The 19,848-nt window shown below is 46.4% G+C and overlaps 6 protein-coding genes across 6 annotated transcripts; 3 read left to right on the plus strand and 3 right to left on the minus strand.

Moving 5' to 3' along the window:
• Positions 1–1,641: 1,641 nt before the first annotated feature.
• Positions 1,642–2,444, plus strand: V8C40DRAFT_263128 (cytochrome b561 domain-containing protein; the record flags this gene model as incomplete). Its single annotated transcript, XM_083219429.1, has 2 exons — positions 1,642–1,690; positions 1,744–2,444. The coding sequence occupies 2 exons, from the start codon at positions 1,642–1,644 to the stop codon at positions 2,442–2,444; spliced, it is 750 nt and encodes a 249-aa protein (XP_083076198.1).
• A 422-nt stretch (positions 2,445–2,866) lies between these two features.
• Positions 2,867–4,743, minus strand: V8C40DRAFT_285270 (uncharacterized protein; the record flags this gene model as incomplete). The annotated part of the gene is made up of 3 exons (XM_083222334.1): positions 4,128–4,743; positions 3,159–4,051; positions 2,867–3,066 (listed from the first exon to the last, which is right to left on the minus strand). Exons 1-3 carry the CDS (start codon positions 4,682–4,684, stop codon positions 2,867–2,869), a joined length of 1,650 nt encoding a protein of 549 aa, XP_083076199.1. The 5' UTR covers positions 4,685–4,743.
• A 477-nt stretch (positions 4,744–5,220) lies between these two features.
• Positions 5,221–7,254, minus strand: V8C40DRAFT_237329 (class I SAM-dependent methyltransferase). The gene has a single exon (XM_083214223.1). It carries the CDS (start codon positions 6,700–6,702, stop codon positions 5,836–5,838), a length of 867 nt encoding a protein of 288 aa, XP_083076200.1. The 5' UTR covers positions 6,703–7,254; the 3' UTR covers positions 5,221–5,835.
• A 764-nt stretch (positions 7,255–8,018) lies between these two features.
• On the plus strand, positions 8,019–11,130 carry V8C40DRAFT_237331 (fatty acid desaturase-domain-containing protein). Its single transcript, XM_083214224.1, has 5 exons — positions 8,019–8,454; positions 8,623–8,903; positions 9,237–9,885; positions 9,953–10,117; positions 10,180–11,130. The coding sequence occupies exons 2-5, from the start codon at positions 8,725–8,727 to the stop codon at positions 10,933–10,935; spliced, it is 1,749 nt and encodes a 582-aa protein (XP_083076201.1). The 5' UTR covers positions 8,019–8,454; positions 8,623–8,724; the 3' UTR covers positions 10,936–11,130.
• V8C40DRAFT_285275 (uncharacterized protein) lies at positions 11,121–13,631 on the minus strand (the record flags this gene model as incomplete). The annotated part of the gene is made up of 6 exons (XM_083222335.1): positions 11,121–11,673; positions 11,731–11,960; positions 12,011–12,727; positions 13,055–13,274; positions 13,327–13,438; positions 13,577–13,631. 6 exons carry the CDS (start codon positions 13,629–13,631, stop codon positions 11,121–11,123), a joined length of 1,887 nt encoding a protein of 628 aa, XP_083076202.1.
• Positions 13,632–15,057: 1,426 nt separating this feature from the next.
• Positions 15,058–19,123, plus strand: V8C40DRAFT_273291 (ABC transporter ATP-binding protein; the record flags this gene model as incomplete). Its single annotated transcript, XM_083220461.1, has 8 exons — positions 15,058–15,233; positions 15,288–16,386; positions 16,441–16,596; positions 16,647–17,223; positions 17,276–17,451; positions 17,506–18,035; positions 18,091–18,206; positions 18,264–19,123. 8 exons carry the CDS (start codon positions 15,058–15,060, stop codon positions 19,121–19,123), a joined length of 3,690 nt encoding a protein of 1,229 aa, XP_083076203.1.
• Between the last annotated feature and the right edge of the window lie 725 nt (positions 19,124–19,848).

Here is a 19,848-nt window from a genome sequence, read left to right on the forward strand (position 1 = left end):
GAGAGTTGTTTTCTACGATGCGTCGGTGGCACTTCTGTTTGCTTTCATCCCGGCGGAATTTTCCTCGATTCGCGATTACTAGGACTTTCGTGATGCAAAGGACGCTCTCATTGTAGGATTGGATCAATTGTTGTTGTATTTCGTGGTTCTGGCGGGTTTCTTCTTTATCATCGACATGATTCTTGCGCAGAGACGCAACCAAGCAAGACCAACTTTTGTCGCTGGGCTACTTATCTTTAGTTTTATTTGGCTGTTGGAGTTTGTCTTGACATGTGGTGGACGTCAGCACCTCCTGATGGCGGAGACCTAAGTCAAGTCTCCCTCTCTTACTTCCTCAATGTCTTATGCCCTGTCATGAAGATTATTGAGCATTGTATTTATATCTTTGCTTTCTTCTAGTCAATAGAAGATGAGATTGGCAGCCCATATTATAGGCTGATAACAGTACTAGCCACCACCTGCTGCTTGGGCTCCAAAGAGGGGATTCCCAAATACGTGGACCAAGGACAACTCACTTCAATAAACTACATGGGGACCGCATCATGGAAATGTCTAGTAAGAAATTGGGATAGAATGATCATAATTTGTGCATCGTCTTGCTAATTCTAATTACGATCGACTCTTTTTTAGATTCGACACGATAACCTGTCGAAGCAAGAACATGCGCCTTACATCATATTGAGAAAACACAGAGGGAGTTTGCCGAATGAGAAGTCAATATACAATAATTGAGTGTTATACATTTTCACGCAGTGTCAATTGATTTTGCATATAGCTAATTAATATGTCTTGTTTGTAATTGCCGGACATGCCGGGCGACGAACTGTTACGGCTTGCCTTACAAAATGTCCACGCCACTGATCCCGCATATGAACCCAATACTATTTTGGGAGGAAACTGACGAATTGACCGATGCGAAAAGATGCTAGAACATATTGAAACGTGTATTTGCATGTTGAATACTAGGTACATAGGTAGAAAGCTTATATCATGAAGCTACATATCAGTGCGGGCAAATATGGATTGGATTCAGCACTGCCCGTCGGAATTTGCCGCGATTTCAAATGCAAATGATCCAAAGCAAGAGTCCTTGAAGCTTTAGAAATCCGCGTAAATCGGTCAAATGTCTTGAGCCTCTGCAACCGACCGTCGGCAGGACCTGTAAACCCGATGAAAATTGATGTCATCGAGGCTGTGAATGTGGGAGGAAAAAAAATACGGCCCACGAGATAACGAGCTTAATTGAAAAGCAAGGCAAGGCCCAAAAAACAGGACGAATCACTGAGCTCGAGATCAAATCTAAGTGTGGCGTGTGACTCTGGAGAGTTGAAGCAGAGAGGCCATCGCCTGTACTTGTAAGCGTCATTAGAGCCGCTACGGCTGAATAGTCCTCCCGAAGCATTTCTATTTCTGTATCTCGGGCTGTTGTACCTCCGCCGGCACGTGTGACAAGTTGACGCCACAAGAGCCGGTCTTATGGCAGCTCACCTAATCGGGACGGATCAAACGGCTTATATGGCTTGAATAGCTTGTATTAAAGACTCGGCTGCTCTACCATGATCAATTGTAAGAGATGCTGGACACGAGCTTCATCAAGTTGTCAACATACAAACCTATCAATCAACAAAGAAAAAAGAAATCATGACGCGACACTTGCGTGCTGCATTGTCGGCGCTTTTCTTGATACTTGGTAAGTGATGAACAAAAGAGTATCTCATGAATTAATGATTGACAATTGTATAGCATCAAACCTGGTCTTGGCGCAAGAAATTCACAACCAAGTTGAAGGAAGAGATGTTCACTCATTTGAAAAGAGAGAAACCTTCAGAGTCTGGAACCGAGAGCGAAATGGGCATGCGTGCATCATGTCCATCGTCTTTATCGTCCTTTATCCTTTGGGAGCAATCTCAGTCCATCTCCCCATCGAGCAGATCCCTTATCTAAGAAACACCTATCTCCGAAACAAGATCATGGCCATTCATGCACCCATCCAGATCATAGCATTCCTCATGATGGTTGGCGGCATGGCTCTCGGTATCAGGGTCGCCAAATACGTGGGATATCTCCATAATCCCGTGCATGCACATTGCATCATAGGCTTCATCGTCGTCTGCACGCTCATACTCTTTCAACCAATCCTGGGCATCTTGCAGCATCGGCATTTCAAGAGAACCGGTCGCAAGAGCATATTCGCCTACGTGCACCGCTGGATAGGACGAGTCGCAATCATTACGGGCATAATCAACTCTGGACTGGGCTTCCAGTTGGCAAAGAAGAATGTGATTATTCACACCCATTCTTATGTCAGAAACTACGTGATTGCGGGTATATTGCTACCCATCTGGATAGGCTTGATTATCTGGGACGAGTTGAGGTCACGCAAATCACGAGCGGTCCCGGATGGAGGTGAAAAGGGAGCAACTCAACAACAGGAGCAAAAGTAGATAGCTAGGGGTTGCATTTCTGAGGAAAGCCATGTTTGTGAATACGACTAGTATTAGAATGCATATATTGTAATGTTTAATAGCTAATTTTGTAAATGAGGAGAACGTTGATTGTTCCGCAGCTTTCGTTCTGTTCTTCCCATGCTTCTGTGATATATATAATCGGATGTCCTTGGGCGCACAAATCGCAGATCTCTAGATGCAAAGTCTGGGTTAGAACTCGGGAATAGTTTCCAGCTGTAAGAGATTTCTATAATAAATCTCGAAGACTATATAACGTTACTTCAATTAACAATTCGTGGGGTAAATGGAAGAAAGTTGATCATGAATACATAGGTACCACCCACCTACTCTCTTACATTCCTCTTTTTTTTTTCTGTTGGTGTAGACAAAGGTAGTTTACAGTCCTTATGACATATCGTCTACCATTTAATGATGGCGATGCACTGGTCTACCCATTTCGGATCATCGCTCTGGAACACTTCGCGCACAAAATCTGTCGGCTTCGGCATCAGGCTTCGCAACTGCTCCAGTCGTGCATCTAAGGCTTCTTTGCTGGCTCTCCTCATGTTTTTAGACCTGGACCTACGTTTTTCTTGGTCCTTGGGACAATCAAGCCAGCCTAGTGCGGCAAGCATGCTGTTCGTTATCATATATTGGTCGACGTTCAGTTAGCACATTTCCTTTCAAGCTCTACAGAGAAACGACACTTACCAGTTGCTTCACGCACACGCTGAATACTGTATTCTGTCTCCTCCTCTACTTTTAGCGCATATCCCTTTGCCTTTTCCCACACAAATTCTTCGGGCATTAAGTACCATAGCATTCGCAGTGCTAGGAGAGCTACTCGAGTTCCTCCCCGCTTGGGCTTCACAGAGCTGCCAGCTATTGCGAACCTGGCAACTTCATCTTTAGCATCTCTTTTAGGCACGATATAAATAGTCATGTCCAATGTCATGCCGACAGTAAGAGCTAATATGCAGAGAAGCTCGACGTGGGGCTCGGATTGGAACTCCTCTAACAGGCTGAACGCTTTCTTGTAGTGATTTATGAGTCCAGGGTTGGGTAACGAATTGCATGAGTTTGTGTTCTCTTGTAACTTTTTAAATCCTTGAACAAGGCCATCAGGGAGGCCGTTCTTGAGAGGAAATTTGCACTCAAAGTTGATGCCTTCTCCTTTGTCCTTAAACCTTGTGATTTCGCGAGTATGAGTGAGGCTAGACATGGCAACTATTCGTTGTTGGCTCTCTTCGTTGGATACAATCCTCTGAGCGATCTTGGCCGAGAGAAAGCTACTGTGAATACCCAAAACCCAATCGATTTGATTCTCTTTGAGCGCTGATCCAATATAGTTTCGCCATTGCTCTCTCTGTGCTCCTGATATATCTGTGCTTGCTGTCATCTCGAAGACGGGGCGCAGAATGTCCAGCCACTTCATGCCCCAGATTATGAGAGACCTGTCAAAACCGTATCTATGGTTTAAGGCTTTAATGATCCTATCGGCATATTTATCTTGGTTCAGCTCGTCTCTTATGATAATTTCTTCTTTTTGGACTAGAGTCTCGTCCATCGCATTGTTGATGGCCTCAATCAGGTCATCAAATTTCCTGTGAGCACGTAGCTAATGAGCATCGATATACACCTCTGAACCATAAGCACCATAGGTTAAGCAGTTAGACTTACTTCAAGCTAAACAGACCTGAGGAAATCTGGCTTGAAGTTTCCCATTCTTGGAGACGTAGATACCCATTATCCAGCTTCTTCTGCTGGCTAGTCGAGAGCACGGTGGTACGTGCGTGCTTGCGGAAAAGCTTCTGGATTTTTTCAGTGAAAAATTTGCGCATCTCAGGGACAAAGATGGAACGCATAACCTCCTCCACGAATTTCGCAGGAGATTTTGTCTTCTGAAAGATAAGCTGGGCCATGACAATGATGTCGTCGGCCTTGTAGGGATTCCTGAACATCTCTAATGGATTGGGTTCCATGATTTCTCTTTGAGAGAGCTCCCCTGCACGCGAGTTGAGATATGCCGTAGCTTTTGGTTTGGTATGTGGTAGTTGATCCAGATCTGGGCCACTGTCTTCATGCCTTATCTCTGATTCAGTTCCTGCGTGCATCTCATTGTCATTCACGGTGATTGCTGATGACCGCGTCACTGCAACATTTGATGATCGTTGGCGCGTCTTTGCCGGCCTGATTTCATCGTGAAGAGAGTGACAGTCTGCAGACGGTCGTTTCATGACGGCAACGATTGGCAACAATTTAAACGTTATGCTCTTTGCTGGTGTTTGTCATTTGCACAATTCGATGGAACAGTGAAATCGTCTTACAGACGGTGAGCATGACACCTCCAGTACGAAGTGGAGTGCATGGATGCAAGCTGCACTGCAAGGGCCTGCCCTGGATCTGTGGATCTGGATGCCTTGCAGTATTACATGTATCTACGAATCGCCCTCTCAGGACGTCTTACAGGTCAAGCGGAGGTCAGAAAAAACGAGACCGCAAAATAAATAAGTACATACGTTCAGTAGTATAAGCACCTAATCGGCTCATTAAGTGGTGCTTTTGTAAGGGAACCTTATTCAGACAGCACCTAAATTTTATTATAACTATAATAGCAGTTACTATAAACATCTAGATAGGGTAGCAGTTACTACAGAAATATGATATAATAGCAGATACTACAGAAATATAGATGTAATAGTAGATACTAAAGAAATATAGATATAACAGTAGATACTTAAATAAACAGGCGTATAGTTTAACGCGCGGGTGTGTAAAATCTTTTAGGTCTTGGTTTTTTTGTCCTCCGCTTGCACGTCAATCCCACTCAGAGACGGTTTATACGGCCAGATGCCTTTTGGTATAGTATTTCTGAACAACAACTCATAGACTCAGCCATCCAATGTGGCAGTATTCTTTGTAAAATTGACTCCACGATGCACCGAAGTCTCGTATAAGGTACCAACAGTCCCGAGATACACGTTCTATTTTTACATGGAAGTTTAATAGTACCAACGACAATGAGCGAATACTTCTTTGAGCCAGATGTCTGGACGAGAGCCAAGTACTACGGTGTGATGTTGTCATGTTTACAACGCATCAAGTAGTAGTTCATGCCGTTAATTCTTCATCTGCGTATGCTGTGGAAGATTCCAAACGCTCGCTCCTAATAATACAGCTTTTAAGCCTAGAACTATCGCAAGAAATAAAATCACTTGCATGCCGCATAATGCCTAGGTGTGTACCTTATAGTACGAGAGTCCGAGACAAAATCGCGCAATCTTGGTACATGTCCAAATATAAAGTTCAACATCCCCCTCTTGTAATCGCCCCCAGACCCATTTCTGAGCTCGATAGTATCAGCCTCATTCCGTCTCTTCGCGGGCCTTTACTTGGTTGCCGTTGCCACATTGATGAGATTTCGTATCACTGTTGTGCCGTCATCAAGGGTCTTGAAACCTTCAGTCTTTCTCATTTCACGCCTCACAATCTCCAACGCCTCATCCCACCTCTCCTCGTCTTCTCGGCTCCAGCCAGTGCTCGGCATTCCCCTCATACTCCAGACCAACTCAGTGTGACGATCGAAATCTCCGATATTGACAAACATCTCGCGCTGCTCAACTTTTATGGACTCCTTTTTGAACCCACCGGCCTCCACAACATTCGCTATAACAGATGGATCTGTCCATTCTGCAAATGACGTCCAGGCCGGCAGTATGGCGCCTGTGCGGGTTACTCGAGAAGCCTCACGGATAGGCTCTAGGACAGGCACATAGGCGAAGCAGTTTAGTATGAGCGTCCCTCCGGGCTTGAGCGTGCGATACATCTCTTTGGTAGCGTCGACTCCATTGTTGCGAGGCCCCACGAAGATCAGCGCATTGCCGATGGAGTGAGTGAAAGTTTCGTCTGGAAACTTGAGATTGTCAGAGTCCATGACGAGGCCCTGAGCAGGCCAGCCTTGAGTCTCCGCTCGGTCACAATAGACTTCCACCGCTCCACCTGAGATATCCGTCCCTGTGATTTTGTAAGTCGCAGCGACTTCTGGAGCCGCAGAGGCCATGATGACGGCCGTGGCAGAACCGTGTCCGCAGCCGTTGTCGTGAATCACGGCACCGGCCGGAATGGCCGGGATCTGCTCTAGAGATACAGCAGCTAGCCTTTCTGCGCCATCTTTCGCGAGCTCCTTGTAGTTTTCAGGCGTGGGCGGTATCATCTGCTTAGGCCAGAAGGCCATGCTGGCCCTTGAGCTAGTCATGGTATGTATACTCGTACAGGAAGAAATTTGGATGGGCGACGATTTCTGGGTCTGGTTGCAAGGGATGTGAATCTCAGAGAAACGGCTCAGAAGACTGTAAATATTCCTTCACCCCATGTTCAGTGTCCACGATATAACCGAAACGCGTAAGGAGAGCCACCCTGTTGGCTGGAGCAGAGGCAGGGATTCATTCCCCCGCTCTTGTGTGTGCTCCTCTTCATAATGCGTGTACAAATGTTCCGCGGCTGAATCTTGGTGAGATAAGACCTTGGTGATGCGCAGGATGGACAAAATTAATACGCAAAGTTTCGCTATAGACTATATGTACTTCTGGGAGGGATAGTAGAGAGTAGAGGAGATACATAAGATTGGACGAACAGCATGGAGTCCATCATTGCAACTGTGTCCAATCGTTTAGCTCAAAGCTTCAATGCTATTATGCTCAGACTCGGTGTGGAGCCGGCCAGCGGCTTCAATTTTTAGTTTTCTTACCAAAGGCAACTCAATTAAACCAACAGCAACGAGATCTCATTGTAGCAGCGCTTGTGCCTTGCGTCTCGTGCTAGTGCTCGTCTAGTAAAGGTTCTAGATGCCACTCAATCTTAACATTAAAATCGCTCAAAAGCGTCCGATAGGCCGAGTTTTTACATAATACACGACGCCAAGATAGACGCCGCGACAGGGTTTATTACGCGGAAGCGTCGTCGTACATCTCAGCCACACAGGCTTTGGAGAATCCGTTATGGAACACGCAGATGGGTCCCATGTCATGTTCAGAACTATCCTGGCTATGCAATACAGGACCCCTATTTTGCTTGCTTCAACACTGAATTTGGAAGTTATGGATGACTTTTTACAGAGCACGGAATACGGAGTCTATGAAAACCCCTATGAAAACCCCTATGAAATAGAGGCCTCCTGAGCCTCGAATAGTTTTCTCCATCGGGCTTCCGGAATATTGGAGACTCCAACATTGTATCCATGAGCACGGGGCGCAATGACACTCATGTGGGTAGTGAAACCTACACTAACCTTTTAGTGGCTATATTCTCGCGTACCTGAGCAGCCACTATTGGCTGAATATCTCGTTCTCTCTTATAGTACTTGTCGTTTAAACGAGATCGACAGGGAACTTGAAGATTGTTACACTAAGATCTATTCCCACCCCCTTCTAGAAAGCCTAGAGCTGGCGTTGTAAGGGTCTCGACTCGAGCACATTAGCTGGTTAAATGTACCTGCATGTTTGCGCACCTACATGCTGATCTAGGTAAAGAGGCTGACGATAGTACCTTGGCTTTTCATGGTTTGTGGCCATTCATCTGCAAGCACCAACGGGATACTATACGATATTCGCAAGGATAGACTCAAGCCTCACCAAAAGTACCTATCAGGTAGCGCTGTATCCTCGGAATACTACTGGGTTGTCTCGTATGACCGCTGCCCGTGTGTATCAAGGCTCAGCAGAGTTCGACCGCATGCCCCGTTGCGCATCGAATCTCGCGGAGGCAAATCTCCATGCTTTGTTGTGGCGCCAGTTTCTCCTTCTCCTTTCCTCCTTTCTTCGTGGCCAAAGCACATCCACGCCCCATAGTTCTAAACCGACGCGCGTCCGAGCTGATGAAACGGCCAACATGGTTCCCGCACGCCGTTATTTGCGTACCACGGTAGAGGAAACTTTGTCGCTACCTTTCCTTGTTCCAATGGGGGCTGATGTATCGTTCCTAAAGTATGCCCGTGGGATAGGAGATCTGGGTAAGTACTAATGGGCCCACGTTGGCCTGTTCTTATCAGTCAAGCTCGCTCCTCCTCTCTTTGGTTCAGTACTTTAAACATTGTCCACTTCGATTCGAACCTTTGACACATTCCCCAGATCCCTCATTGCTGTTACTGTTGACGATACGTCGTTAATCTCAGCGATAGAGGTGTTCTCCGAACCACGAGCCGACCCGTCCCTCCAACATATCGACATACCGAATTCAGCGCCTGCCGTTACTGTCGCTTGGTTTCTTTTTTCCTGCAGTTATGGATCGTGATCAGATCCTCTCTCAACGAGAGGTCGAAGGCATGATTGCCGACGGTGATAGCATTGTCATTTTCCAAGACTATGTCCTACGCCTCAATGGATGGCTGGACAAGCATCCTGGAGGCTCTCTGGTTATTCAGCATATGGTGGGCCGAGACGCGACCGACGAAATTACAGCGTAAATATTGTCTTTCATACTTCTCTTCATCTTCCTATTCTTGTGTCATCTTCAGTGCGGCCTCTTCTCGTATGCCTCCATGACAAACCCTTGTCAGTGCTGCGTTCAATGTGCATCGAAAGCAAAATTCCCAATGTAGGATCGAGACACCGGCTCCGTCGAGCTTTAAGCTTAAGCGTGCATATATAACGCACCAATGCGCGCGGGACGGCACGCGGGTTGCCATGCTGGATCGAGATCTCTTTTACAGAGGCCCCATCCATCTATTTGGCACCAAACCAAACAAAACCACAAGAGATAGCGTGCTAACAATTTATTTCTCTTTTGCTGCAGTTATCACTCAGCGGCTACGCTTCGAACGATGGGGGCCTACCGGATCGGCCGGAAGCCAATGGGGCCCTGGATCAGTAAGACTCCTCCGATCAGGGGAGGCATCTTCCGCAAATCGAGCCTCCACACCCAGCCGGAGATTCCGGACATGTCCATCTCAGATCCCGAGAGCAGCTCAGACACAGACGATTATTCCGATGAACTAAGCTCAACCAACACACCCGCATCACTCTCTCAGTGCAGCAGCCCCAGCTTGTCTAGCATCGACGGTCTAGGTGCTCGTATCCCTGGCCTTAGCCTTGGTGTTAGCCAGAAGGGCATTCGCAGGCGAATTGCTTCTTCATCAGCATCATCTGTTGGCTCTACGTCTCCACCGACCAATTGTCCTGTCAAGTACACAGATTGGGCCGTCCAACAGGGGGTTGAAAAGGGCCTACGCGACTATCCGTCTTTAGATCCCAAGGTTCAACAGCGCGTCGTCAACAGATACCGGGCTTTGCACCAACAGATACGCGATGAGGGGCTCTATAACTGCCGATATGTGGAGTATGGCAAGGAGATGCTTCGATACACGACTTTGTTTGCCTGCTTCCTTTTTGCCCTGCACCATGGATGGTATATAACCTCGGCTGTCTTTCTTGGGTTGTTCTGGGTTAGTGCCTCTCATATTTGTCTTGCTTAGCATATCATCATACTGACCTGTTTTTGTCGATGTTTAGCATCAAATCATGTTCACGGCTCATGATGCTGGTCATCTAGCCATTACTCAGATATTTGTCATCGACACGCTCATCGGCATGTTCATTGCTGATTTTTGCTGCGGCCTCTCCATTGGCTGGTGGAAGAGCAGCCATAATGTCCACCATCTGATAACAAATCAACCAGTGAGTTGCTGCTGCCATCATATGAAAGACTTGAAAGACAGCCGTTAACCCTATTATCTTAGGAGCATGATCCTGATATTCAGAACGTCCCCCTCTTCGCCACATGCCCTTCCTTCTTTAAATCACTCCGTTCCACCTATTATAATGGCTTCGTCTTTGTCTGGGACGCCGTGGCAGATGCCCTCGTTCCCTATCAGAAGTACACATACTACCCGATCATGGGCGTTGCCCGCTTCAACCTCTATTTCTTGTCTTGGCTGCACCTCTTGTCGGGCAAATCTTCATCATTAGGGTCTACCAAGGCATGGTGGATTCGTCCCACGGAAATCGCTTTCTGCGCTGCTTACTGGTTCCTCTTTGGCTACTGCCTGGTTTGGCGCTCATTACCGACATGGACAATTCGTGTGGCCTTTGTGCTCGTGTCACACATTGTCACTATGCCATTGCACGTCCAGATTACTCTTTCGCATTGGGGTATGTCAACGTCAGACTTGGGCGAGACCGAATCTTTTGCCCAGCGACAATTGCGAACCACCATGGATGTGGATTGCCCTGCTTGGCTTGACTTTATCCACGGTGGACTCCAGTTCCAAGCCGTTCACCATTTATTCCCAAGGATGCCACGACACAATCTCCGCCGAGCGCAGACTCTAGTCAAGGAATTTTGCGCAGACACGGGCATTCCTTATTCCATTGTGGGCTTTGTTGATGGCAATCGCACGGTCCTTGGCCGGCTAGACGAAGTGAGCGAGCAGCTCAATATGATGTTGAGCTGCCAAAAGTACATGGCGGAGACGGGAGAGAGCGGATTGCACTGAGCGGCTTCTTTTCTTGTTTCTTACGGTGGCTGCAAAGACCTGTGTCTTTAACATCTTGTACCATAGAGGGAGAATGACGGAAAGGCGTTGACGGATTTGTATTGTACTAGAAACGGCTTGGGAAGAGTAGAGAAAATTTGTGGCCTTGCTCTTGGCGTAGAGGATATAATTTATAGAGCTTGATGTTATTCTTTACAGTAATATGTGTCCCAAGAAAACCAGTCCATTGTGTTCTCAAATGACCGCTTGCGCTTGCGTGGTGAAGGGCCATCAGAATCTAAGCAGCCTAATATGTTCTCAATATCGGTACTGTCAAAGCCTGACTGCTCATTCAGGTCTTGGTCTCTGATATAGGCCATAAAAGCATTGGTATATAGCTCGAAATCAGCTTCGCTGGAAGAAGTGTCGATTCCACAAAGAGTAGGTTCTTCTGAGCTTGTTGCTGGCATCACAGACTCTTCTGAACTGGCCCCTGTCGCTGTAGACTGTTGATCTTGTGTGTCCTCACCGGTGTGTTCACCGGATGTGATAAAGTTTGCCAAATTACAGAAGACCAGGGCTGTTTTTTCCAGTTTGGAAGAAACTGCGGGAAGAGAGCCGAATTGTTTCATGCTGTTGAAATATGTAGCAGTCTTTTGAAGCAGTTCAAGGTCTTGTGGTGTACTTGGTGCCGATGGATAGTCCATGATATGACCAAACAGTGTAAAGAATGGCGTAAAAGGGTAGTATAACAGTTGCCTTCATTTTCGGTACGTTAGTATGAGAGCTTATGGAGAGTGATGCCATGGGACTTACCAAACTAGCCCATTGTACACGTGGATTGAGTTTGACACCAGGTCTGGGAGGATCATGATGGCATCTCGAGCGGCTTGAACACGACGTTCTCTGCTGCTGGGGTCTTTGCGTAGTACTAGGATCAGGATGTGCAGATACTGAAATCTCATTGCGCGCACACCGATTGTCATTTCTTGGATCTGGTGAGCTGTTGAGGTGGCGGATTCCTCATCAAAAACCTTCAACAAGAGCTGATAGAGTGTCAATGGAGGGTGTTTTTTGCTTGAGAGATAGGCCTTACTTCATTTGTATATGAATCCCATGACCGTAGTTTGGCGGCCAAAGCTTGATGGTCTGCAATATTTCCAGGACTCGCAAGAAGACTGAGCGCCGCTCCCGTTAACTTGGCCAATTTCATTCCTTGGATGAAGAAATGAGCGCCAAATGTTGAGGTAGAAGAACCGTTCTGTGTAACGACGGGTTGACTTCTGTGCGGATGGTAGCCCAGGAGGTACTGGAACTCGGGCAGTGGAACGTTCTCATATATGGCGGTCGGGAGTAGCATTGGCCGCCCGAAAGCCAATGAACAAGACTTGTCTATTGAGAACAAGGACCAAAATAACGCCAATTGGCGTTGTTGGTATTTGTAACTGCCTCTTCCTACTACATGCAGGCCAAGGGCCTGAGCTTGGCGGCAGGCATGGCCTACAAGCATCCAAGAGAGATTTGGGGAGGCATATTGCTCGCCGTGGCACCCTAATAACAGGAGCGCCTGGATGTTTATCTCGCTGGGCTCCAAGAATATTCTACAGTCATTCAGTGCCATTTCTGTGTTCTTCTGGAGACTCTCTACAACATCTGACTGAGAGTTGTCGTTGGCGTTCTGAAGAAGGGTAAGAAGAATAAAGTTGACGTAGACAATCCAAGCGCGCTGAGGCACTGTAGCTGGATCGAATATGACGTTCAAGAGAAGATCATCCGGTGGAGTGATGAATAAGATATCAGCGAGCTGTGCACTCTGAAGGAAATCTGGTTGTAATTAGCTTATCATGTAGAATTTATGAAGGCGATTGATCAGCGTACAGCTTATCAAGTTATACCCAGCCGCTCGGGAGGGTACATAATATCCATTGAGGGACTCAAAAGCTGCTGCATCTGTGCGTGGCTGTTGCAGGCTAATTGTGGTCAGAGATTTGGATAGGTCTTGCAATGCGCTGGATGCTGCTTGATGTTCTGCAACTCGTCCTTGTAGCGACTTATTTTTAATCACATCCAAATGTCGCGAAGCTTCACTCAAGTATGCGAATGAATGGGAATCGTCTAAAGTAAGCTCAGGAGCATCTACATCTCCAATTGGTGTTCGATATGAGGTGGCTGCTTCCGCATCTGACCTTGTTGTGCTAGAAGGAGCTTCAGAGACCCCACGATTTCCAGTAGAACCTACGAGAGACGTATTGATCACGTCAGAGAGTGTGTCGAGGGCTTTCTCAACACGCGAAAGACGCTGATCCACGTTGCTAGAGCTTTGAGGAAGGATAGTTGCTTCCTTTTTGGCTGGTTCAGCTCTGATATTTGGAATTAGACATCTATCAGTGCAGGAACGATTGAGCGTCATACGTGGTTACAGTCTCATTAGACTTGGAGACAGGGCTTAATCTGTGGTAGACGCATTCGCCTGGCCATGGACGACATGCTGCACACTTGGGAAACTCTCGCGAACATCTTGTTTCTCAGTTAGTAATCATAAATCTGAGTTTAATGGCCTTGCAAACTCACTTGATCTTCTTTTGCCGGCAATGGGTGCACTACATGTGTGTAGATGGTGTCAGCCGTACAGAACTAGGCGGCACAAGGTGGGAACTGCGACGTACCGCAAATCGTGCCAATCCTACGTCTTTGGAGGGTGGCATATTCGGATTCATAGTGCGATGGATGGGTAATGTCTAGCCAGGGCTGTGACGATGTTCAAGTTACTTCTCTTTCTCTTCGTGAGATCATGGAGAGGCAGCCTGTGCGGAAGCTCAAGTATTAAGCTCCGGCTTCATGGTCCGCTATTGGTGGCGGCCGGAGTTTTGAGTCTAGCTTTACAAAAGTCCGGCGCCATCCAATCAGAGGCTAATGGCGTATGGTCTTCGCCGGAATACGATCTCTTTCTGCTTTCATTTAGATGGGTGATAATAACAGAGACTACGTAGGTAATCATAAAAAAGAAAAGCTATAGTACCAGATACTAGATGAAAATATTGATAGTACGAGAGAGTAGTAATAGCAGTAAATAGTTAAAGAACTACCTATGTATCTTAGGTAGGTATTAATTACTTATACTTGGAAAATATAAACTTAATTACTAAAGCATAATGATTATTTTAAAAATGGCAAGAGGAATTGTGATAATATTAACAAAGCGTATCTCCATCAACCAGCATGGAGGCAAATAATGTTACGAGCAATGTTGCGCGAAAGCATATGTGAATACAGGTTAGCCATGATGGCATAGGAATTGTATACCAGCACCAATTGATTCGTAACAGGAGGTACCTAGTTTCTCTACTGGCCTATGCAGCTGAATGGGAATACCTATGTCAAGGTTTGTATAATCTCTAAAGGACATCGAATTATGTCGACAGCAATCACGTATCGTACTTGTGGTCCTCGGCCATCAACGACTTGCTAGGTTGGAAAGTAGCAAGGATATTCAGCTCCTGCGTCTCCCATGCAGAAGGTTAATAGATGCTAGTCAGAAACGCACATCTTGATGCAAGCTGGAAATTAAGAAATCATCCTTGTAACATTCCACCCTCCTTCGTCCGTTACTACCAATTGGCACTAAACTCACCGGGAAGCCGATCGAGTAGTAAATGTCCGACAGGGAGCCCCGCGATTGGACAAAGCAGCCATTTACCAGCTTTACAAGTAATACAAACCGCATCATGGTTCCGGAGATGAGAATTGTAGAATTTAATACAGACTATCCCTTTTCGCCATTTATTTTCGTCTTTCTATAGTCCTTCTCTAAGTTATTTTTCTTAGCCACAACAATAGCAAAGGCGACTTCTTTATCATTCTGGTTCTTTCTCATCCTTACGAAGGGCTTTTGACGTCTAAGAGTGCGCAAACAATAATCGCAGCATTACTCAGTAAAATACTCAAAGATGGCGCATTCTCAAGAAGCCGCTGTTGTGGATATTGGGAAAGTCCAAGGACATCCTGAAAAATCTGACGATGGTGAAGCGTTGCGGGCGAGCGAGAAACAATCGCTGAGTTTTATCCAGATATACAAGGTCGGTGGACAAAAGAGGGATTGTTCTTCCAACTCCAACTAACCACGATAAATAGAAAATAATGAACATGGCGACTCTTCGCGAGAAGCTGATGTATGCAGTGGGCATTCTGGCAACAATGGGATCTGGAACCGTACTGCCTTTGATGACTCTAATTTTCGGCAACTTCGTGTCGGTATTCACCGATTTTGCTTTGGGACGGATCCCTAGCGAGGATTTCCGAACCAAAGTAAACCACTATACGTATGAAATGTAGTCGGGACTTGATGATTGATACGATAACTAACCACCTTATAGGCTGTACTTCATCTACATGTTCATCGCAAAGGCAGCATGCACATATATCTACATGTTTCTGTTCACCGTCGTCGCTGCTAGTGTCAATTCGGCTGTTCGTCAGAAATATGTAAATGTTGTATTGCATCAACGAATCGCGTATCATGAAACTGTTCTCACATCGGGAGCCGTTTCTCTCGCCCTCTCGACTCATTCAAATACCATTCGTTCCGGCCTAGCTGAGAAATTTGGCTTGTCACTAAAGAGTAGCTCTACTGTCGTTGCAGCTTTCGTTGTGGCACTTCATTCTCAGTGGAAATTGGCTCTAGTCACGGCTACAATAATTCCAGCTGCGGTTGTGGCGGTCGGAATCACGAGTGTATTTGACGAGAAGAAAGAAGCAAGCCTCAACGCCATCAATGCAGAGGCCGCAACGCTTGCGGATGAAGTGATAGGCTCCATAAGGACTGTCAGAGCGCTTGGAGCTGAAAAGGCTCTAGGCGTCAAATACGAGGGCATGCTGAAGCGTGCCATCGCGATTGGACTTGCTCGCTCTCCAATCAAGGGGATCCAGGCTGGAGTTTACATGTTCATGCTTTATGGAGGATACGCGCTCGCCTTTTGGTATGGACTGAAACTATATGTCGATGGCGAAGCGGCAACGGCTGGTACAGTCATCACTACTCTCTTCTCCATCATGATTGGTGTAAACGCTTTTTCAGAACTCGCTGGCTATCTTGGGCCCTTTTTGCGAATTAAATCTGCTGGAGCCGAGATTTTTAAAGTCATTGATTCGGTCCCGACAGCAGAACCGAACTTGGGGCGGGATGAAAACTCCAATTATGCGACGGGCTATTTCCAGCAAGACATCGCCTTTGACAACATATCGTTCAATTATCCAACCCGTAAAAACGTTACGGTTCTAAAAGGGTTTTCTCTCGATATCCCTGCTTGTAAAACTACTGCTTTGGTCGGGCCCAGTGGTTCGGGCAAGTCAACCGTTGTCGGACTACTTTTGAGATGGTATGATGCTGCGAGTGGACAGATCAAGATAGGTGAATCTGGATTACACGAAATCCCACTTCAGACACTGAGGGCAAATATTGGACTTGTGCAACAAGTAAGATGAGTAGCGTATTCCTGGAGTCTAGAGGTTTTTCTAACAAGGTGATAGGAGCCTTATTTGTTCACTGGTACCGTATACGAAAATATTGAGTATGGGTTGTCAGGAAGCCCATTGGAGCAATTACCTGTTGAAGAAAAGAAGCGTCTGATTGTAGAGGCATGCAAGACTTCCAATGCTCATGAATTTGTCACCAGACTCCCGGAGGTATGATATAATCTTCTACTGCTACCATGCTCTCGACTCACACAATGCAGGGATACGATACACCAATTGGAAATCGAGGCACGATGCTTTCTGGTGGCCAGAAACAGCGACTGGCTATTGCTCGAGCGATTGTCAAGAATCCACCAATTCTTATCCTAGATGAGGCTACGAGTGCCCTTGATGTGAACTCAGAAGCTACCGTTCAACGGGCGCTCGATAATGCTTGTGAAAATAGGTCCACTATATCGATTGCTCATCGCCTGACCACTATCAAAGCTGCAGATCAGATTGTAGTGATGAAAAAGGGTGAAGTTGCAGAGGTTGGTACACACATGACCCTACTAGACAAGGAAAACAGTATTTATAAACGGCTATGGGAGGCGCAAATGTTATCGCAAAGCCAACACTCCATGGAAAGAGAGGATGAAGAACTCGAACCAGTGACCAGTGATTCTCTCCTCCAAAAGGAACTGACGCAGGTGCAAGATGCACCTCGTACAATGTCGGAGCATACGAGCCAAAACCTCAAGAGCAGAGGAGTATTTACTCTTGTTAGAAAAATCCTTTCTTCTCAAAAGAAGCACTGGTGGGTGTTCTTCATTATTTGCGCATCTGCAACCGTTGGAGGTAAGTAGTACAATCAGTACTCGTCTCTTGAACTGTTGACTGACCTTGAAAGGTGCACTATTTCCTGTTCAAGCATTTCTTTACGCCAGAGTGGTGACAACCTTCCAATTGACTGGTGCTGCACTCGTATCTCATGGAAATTTCTGGAGCCTCATGTGGTTTATACTGGCCATCGCAGTCGGGATCGGGTACTTGGGCGTAGGATGGGCGGGAGGAGCGCTGGGAGAGGTAAGAGATATACACAATTGGTAGGGCATCAACCTCATGCTAACTTTCACATAGCTTGTTGCTCAGGCATATCGATATGACTACTTACGCTCCATGATGTCTCAACCTATGGCATTTTTTGATCTTGAAGAGAATTCTGTCGGCAGCTTGTTATCCAGACTTTCGTCAGACCCCGACGCAGTAAACGCCCTTGCGGGAAGCAATCTTGCAGTTATTGTAACCGTCGGAGTCGCATTAGTTAGCTGTGTGGTACTCGCTTTGGCCACAGGATGGAAACTTGGCCTCGTGGTTCTTTTTGGTGGCTTCCCATTTATTTTTGGCGCTGGTGTCGTCCACGAAAGAATGCAAAATTCGTTTGAGGAGAAGTCTGGCGCCATGTTGGCCGACAGTGTTGGTTTCGCCAGCGAGGCTATTCAAGCCATCCGTACCGTGTCGGCACTGAACACAGAGCCTTTGATCGAAAAGAAGTTTGGAAAGTTGCTAGACGAGTATAGCAGCAATGCCTGGCAATATGCGGTACGGAGTATGACTTGGTTTGCTCTGAGCGACAGTATTGACTTGCTGTGTATGGCTCTGGCCTTCTGGTGAGTTATCACGATCTCATATACTGTTGGGTTCACTACTAATAAGGCATTACAGGTATGGAGGCCGCCTATTATCATTCCAGGAGTATACAACAACCCAATTTTTCATCGTGTTCATAGCCATCGTATTTGGAGCCCAAACAACAGGGCAATTCTTTGCCCACAGTTCAGGTATGATGAAATAGGCTGAGACATTTGAAGCCGGGTTGCTAATGCATTATTATATAGACATATCCCAAGGTATATCATCGACCCGCGCGATTTACGAATTGGAAGATTCTGTGCCAGATGTAACCAGCCTGAATCAGACGGCGCCAGACATTTCGGTTCTTAACCAAGAGACTCCTCTCATAGAATTTCGCGATATAGACTTTGCATACCCCTCCAGGCCGTCTCAACGGGTGCTTAAACACTTCAACTTGAAGCTATACAAGGGACAATCCATTGCTTTGGTTGGCCCGTCTGGATGTGGCAAGTCCACCATAATCCAACTTCTCGAGCGATTTTATGAGCCCCTAGCAGGAGAGATTATGATTACAGGTACACCAATGCAGAGCTACGCTCCAGAAATCAGTCGAGCGTTATTTTCGTTGGTCAGCCAGGAGCCAGTTCTATATCAAGGCACAGTCGAAGAAAATATTAACTTGGGAAGATCCACGCCATTGACGCCAGACGAACTAGAGCGTGTCATTGATCAGTCACAACTTCGTGATTTAATCTCATCCCTCCCAGATGGAGTCAAAACATCAGTGGGATCTAGAGGTACTCAACTCTCTGGTGGCCAGAAGCAACGTATTGCAATTGCGCGAGCGATTGCGATGGATGCACCGGTTCTGCTTCTCGATGAAGCCACGAGCGCCTTGGATAGTGAGAGTGAGCAGCTCATTCAAGCTGCTATTAGAGAGGGTACTCAAGGTAAAACTGTCATATCGATAGCACATCGTCTCTCTACGATACAACATTGCGACTGCATTTATGTGCTCGATGGTGGAAGGATAGTCGAGAAAGGAACCCACTCTAGCCTCTTGGAATCGAAGGGTCAGTATTGGTCCATGGTGATGGCTCAGATTGGTGTTGGTGAGTCTTGATCAGTAAGGTGTAATGAATGTTGAGGATTCGGTTAGCCAAGAGAGAATTAGGGAGAGAGGCCGAAAGGGAGCTTCATAGGCAGTAGGGCGAGAGTCTACTTTCATTTATTCCTGTCATTTCTTGCATTTGCAATTATTTACATGTAATTAGGACATAGTGAGAGTACTATGTACTTTGAATACTTCGAAAACCTGTGGATTGATCGTATGGAAAGAACCTAATGCATCCAGACCAGAGGTATAACTGCTGTGTAATCCGGCACTACTATACTCAGTACAATGCATGGCCACAGTACTGCATCTATAATATTAGGTCTATGCCAATTATCGGTCCTAGTTTGAAATCAGTTACTACTCATTTGTTGGCCGGCAATCGTATCCCGACATTTTCCTCACCGTTGTTTGCTCGAACGGTTATGTAACTCCGTCTGCGCCCATGTTAGCACGGTATCGAATAAGGAGAGACCACGATGGCCTCGCAATTATTGCCCACTCAAATTCCTGACACCAGTTTATCCCTTAGTATCCCGGCTAATTGATTATTCTCCGGATGGCGTTCGGCACTTGAATCCGGTGTGCCATCCGGAAGATAGCGTGGGGCAATGCCCGGGCACTGTAACATGTCCGACTTCACGCAACTTGATTGGCTGAACATGGACCAAGGTCTCCGGATATCAAGATGTAGTCGTCTTCACGATGAGTATATATATTCTTTGATCAATCGT

The sequence above is a fragment of the Trichoderma camerunense genome (assembly GCF_050948025.1).
Source record: "Trichoderma camerunense strain CBS 138272 chromosome Unknown V8C40scaffold_4, whole genome shotgun sequence".
In the NCBI taxonomy this organism is placed as follows: Eukaryota; Fungi; Ascomycota; class Sordariomycetes; order Hypocreales; family Hypocreaceae; genus Trichoderma; species Trichoderma camerunense.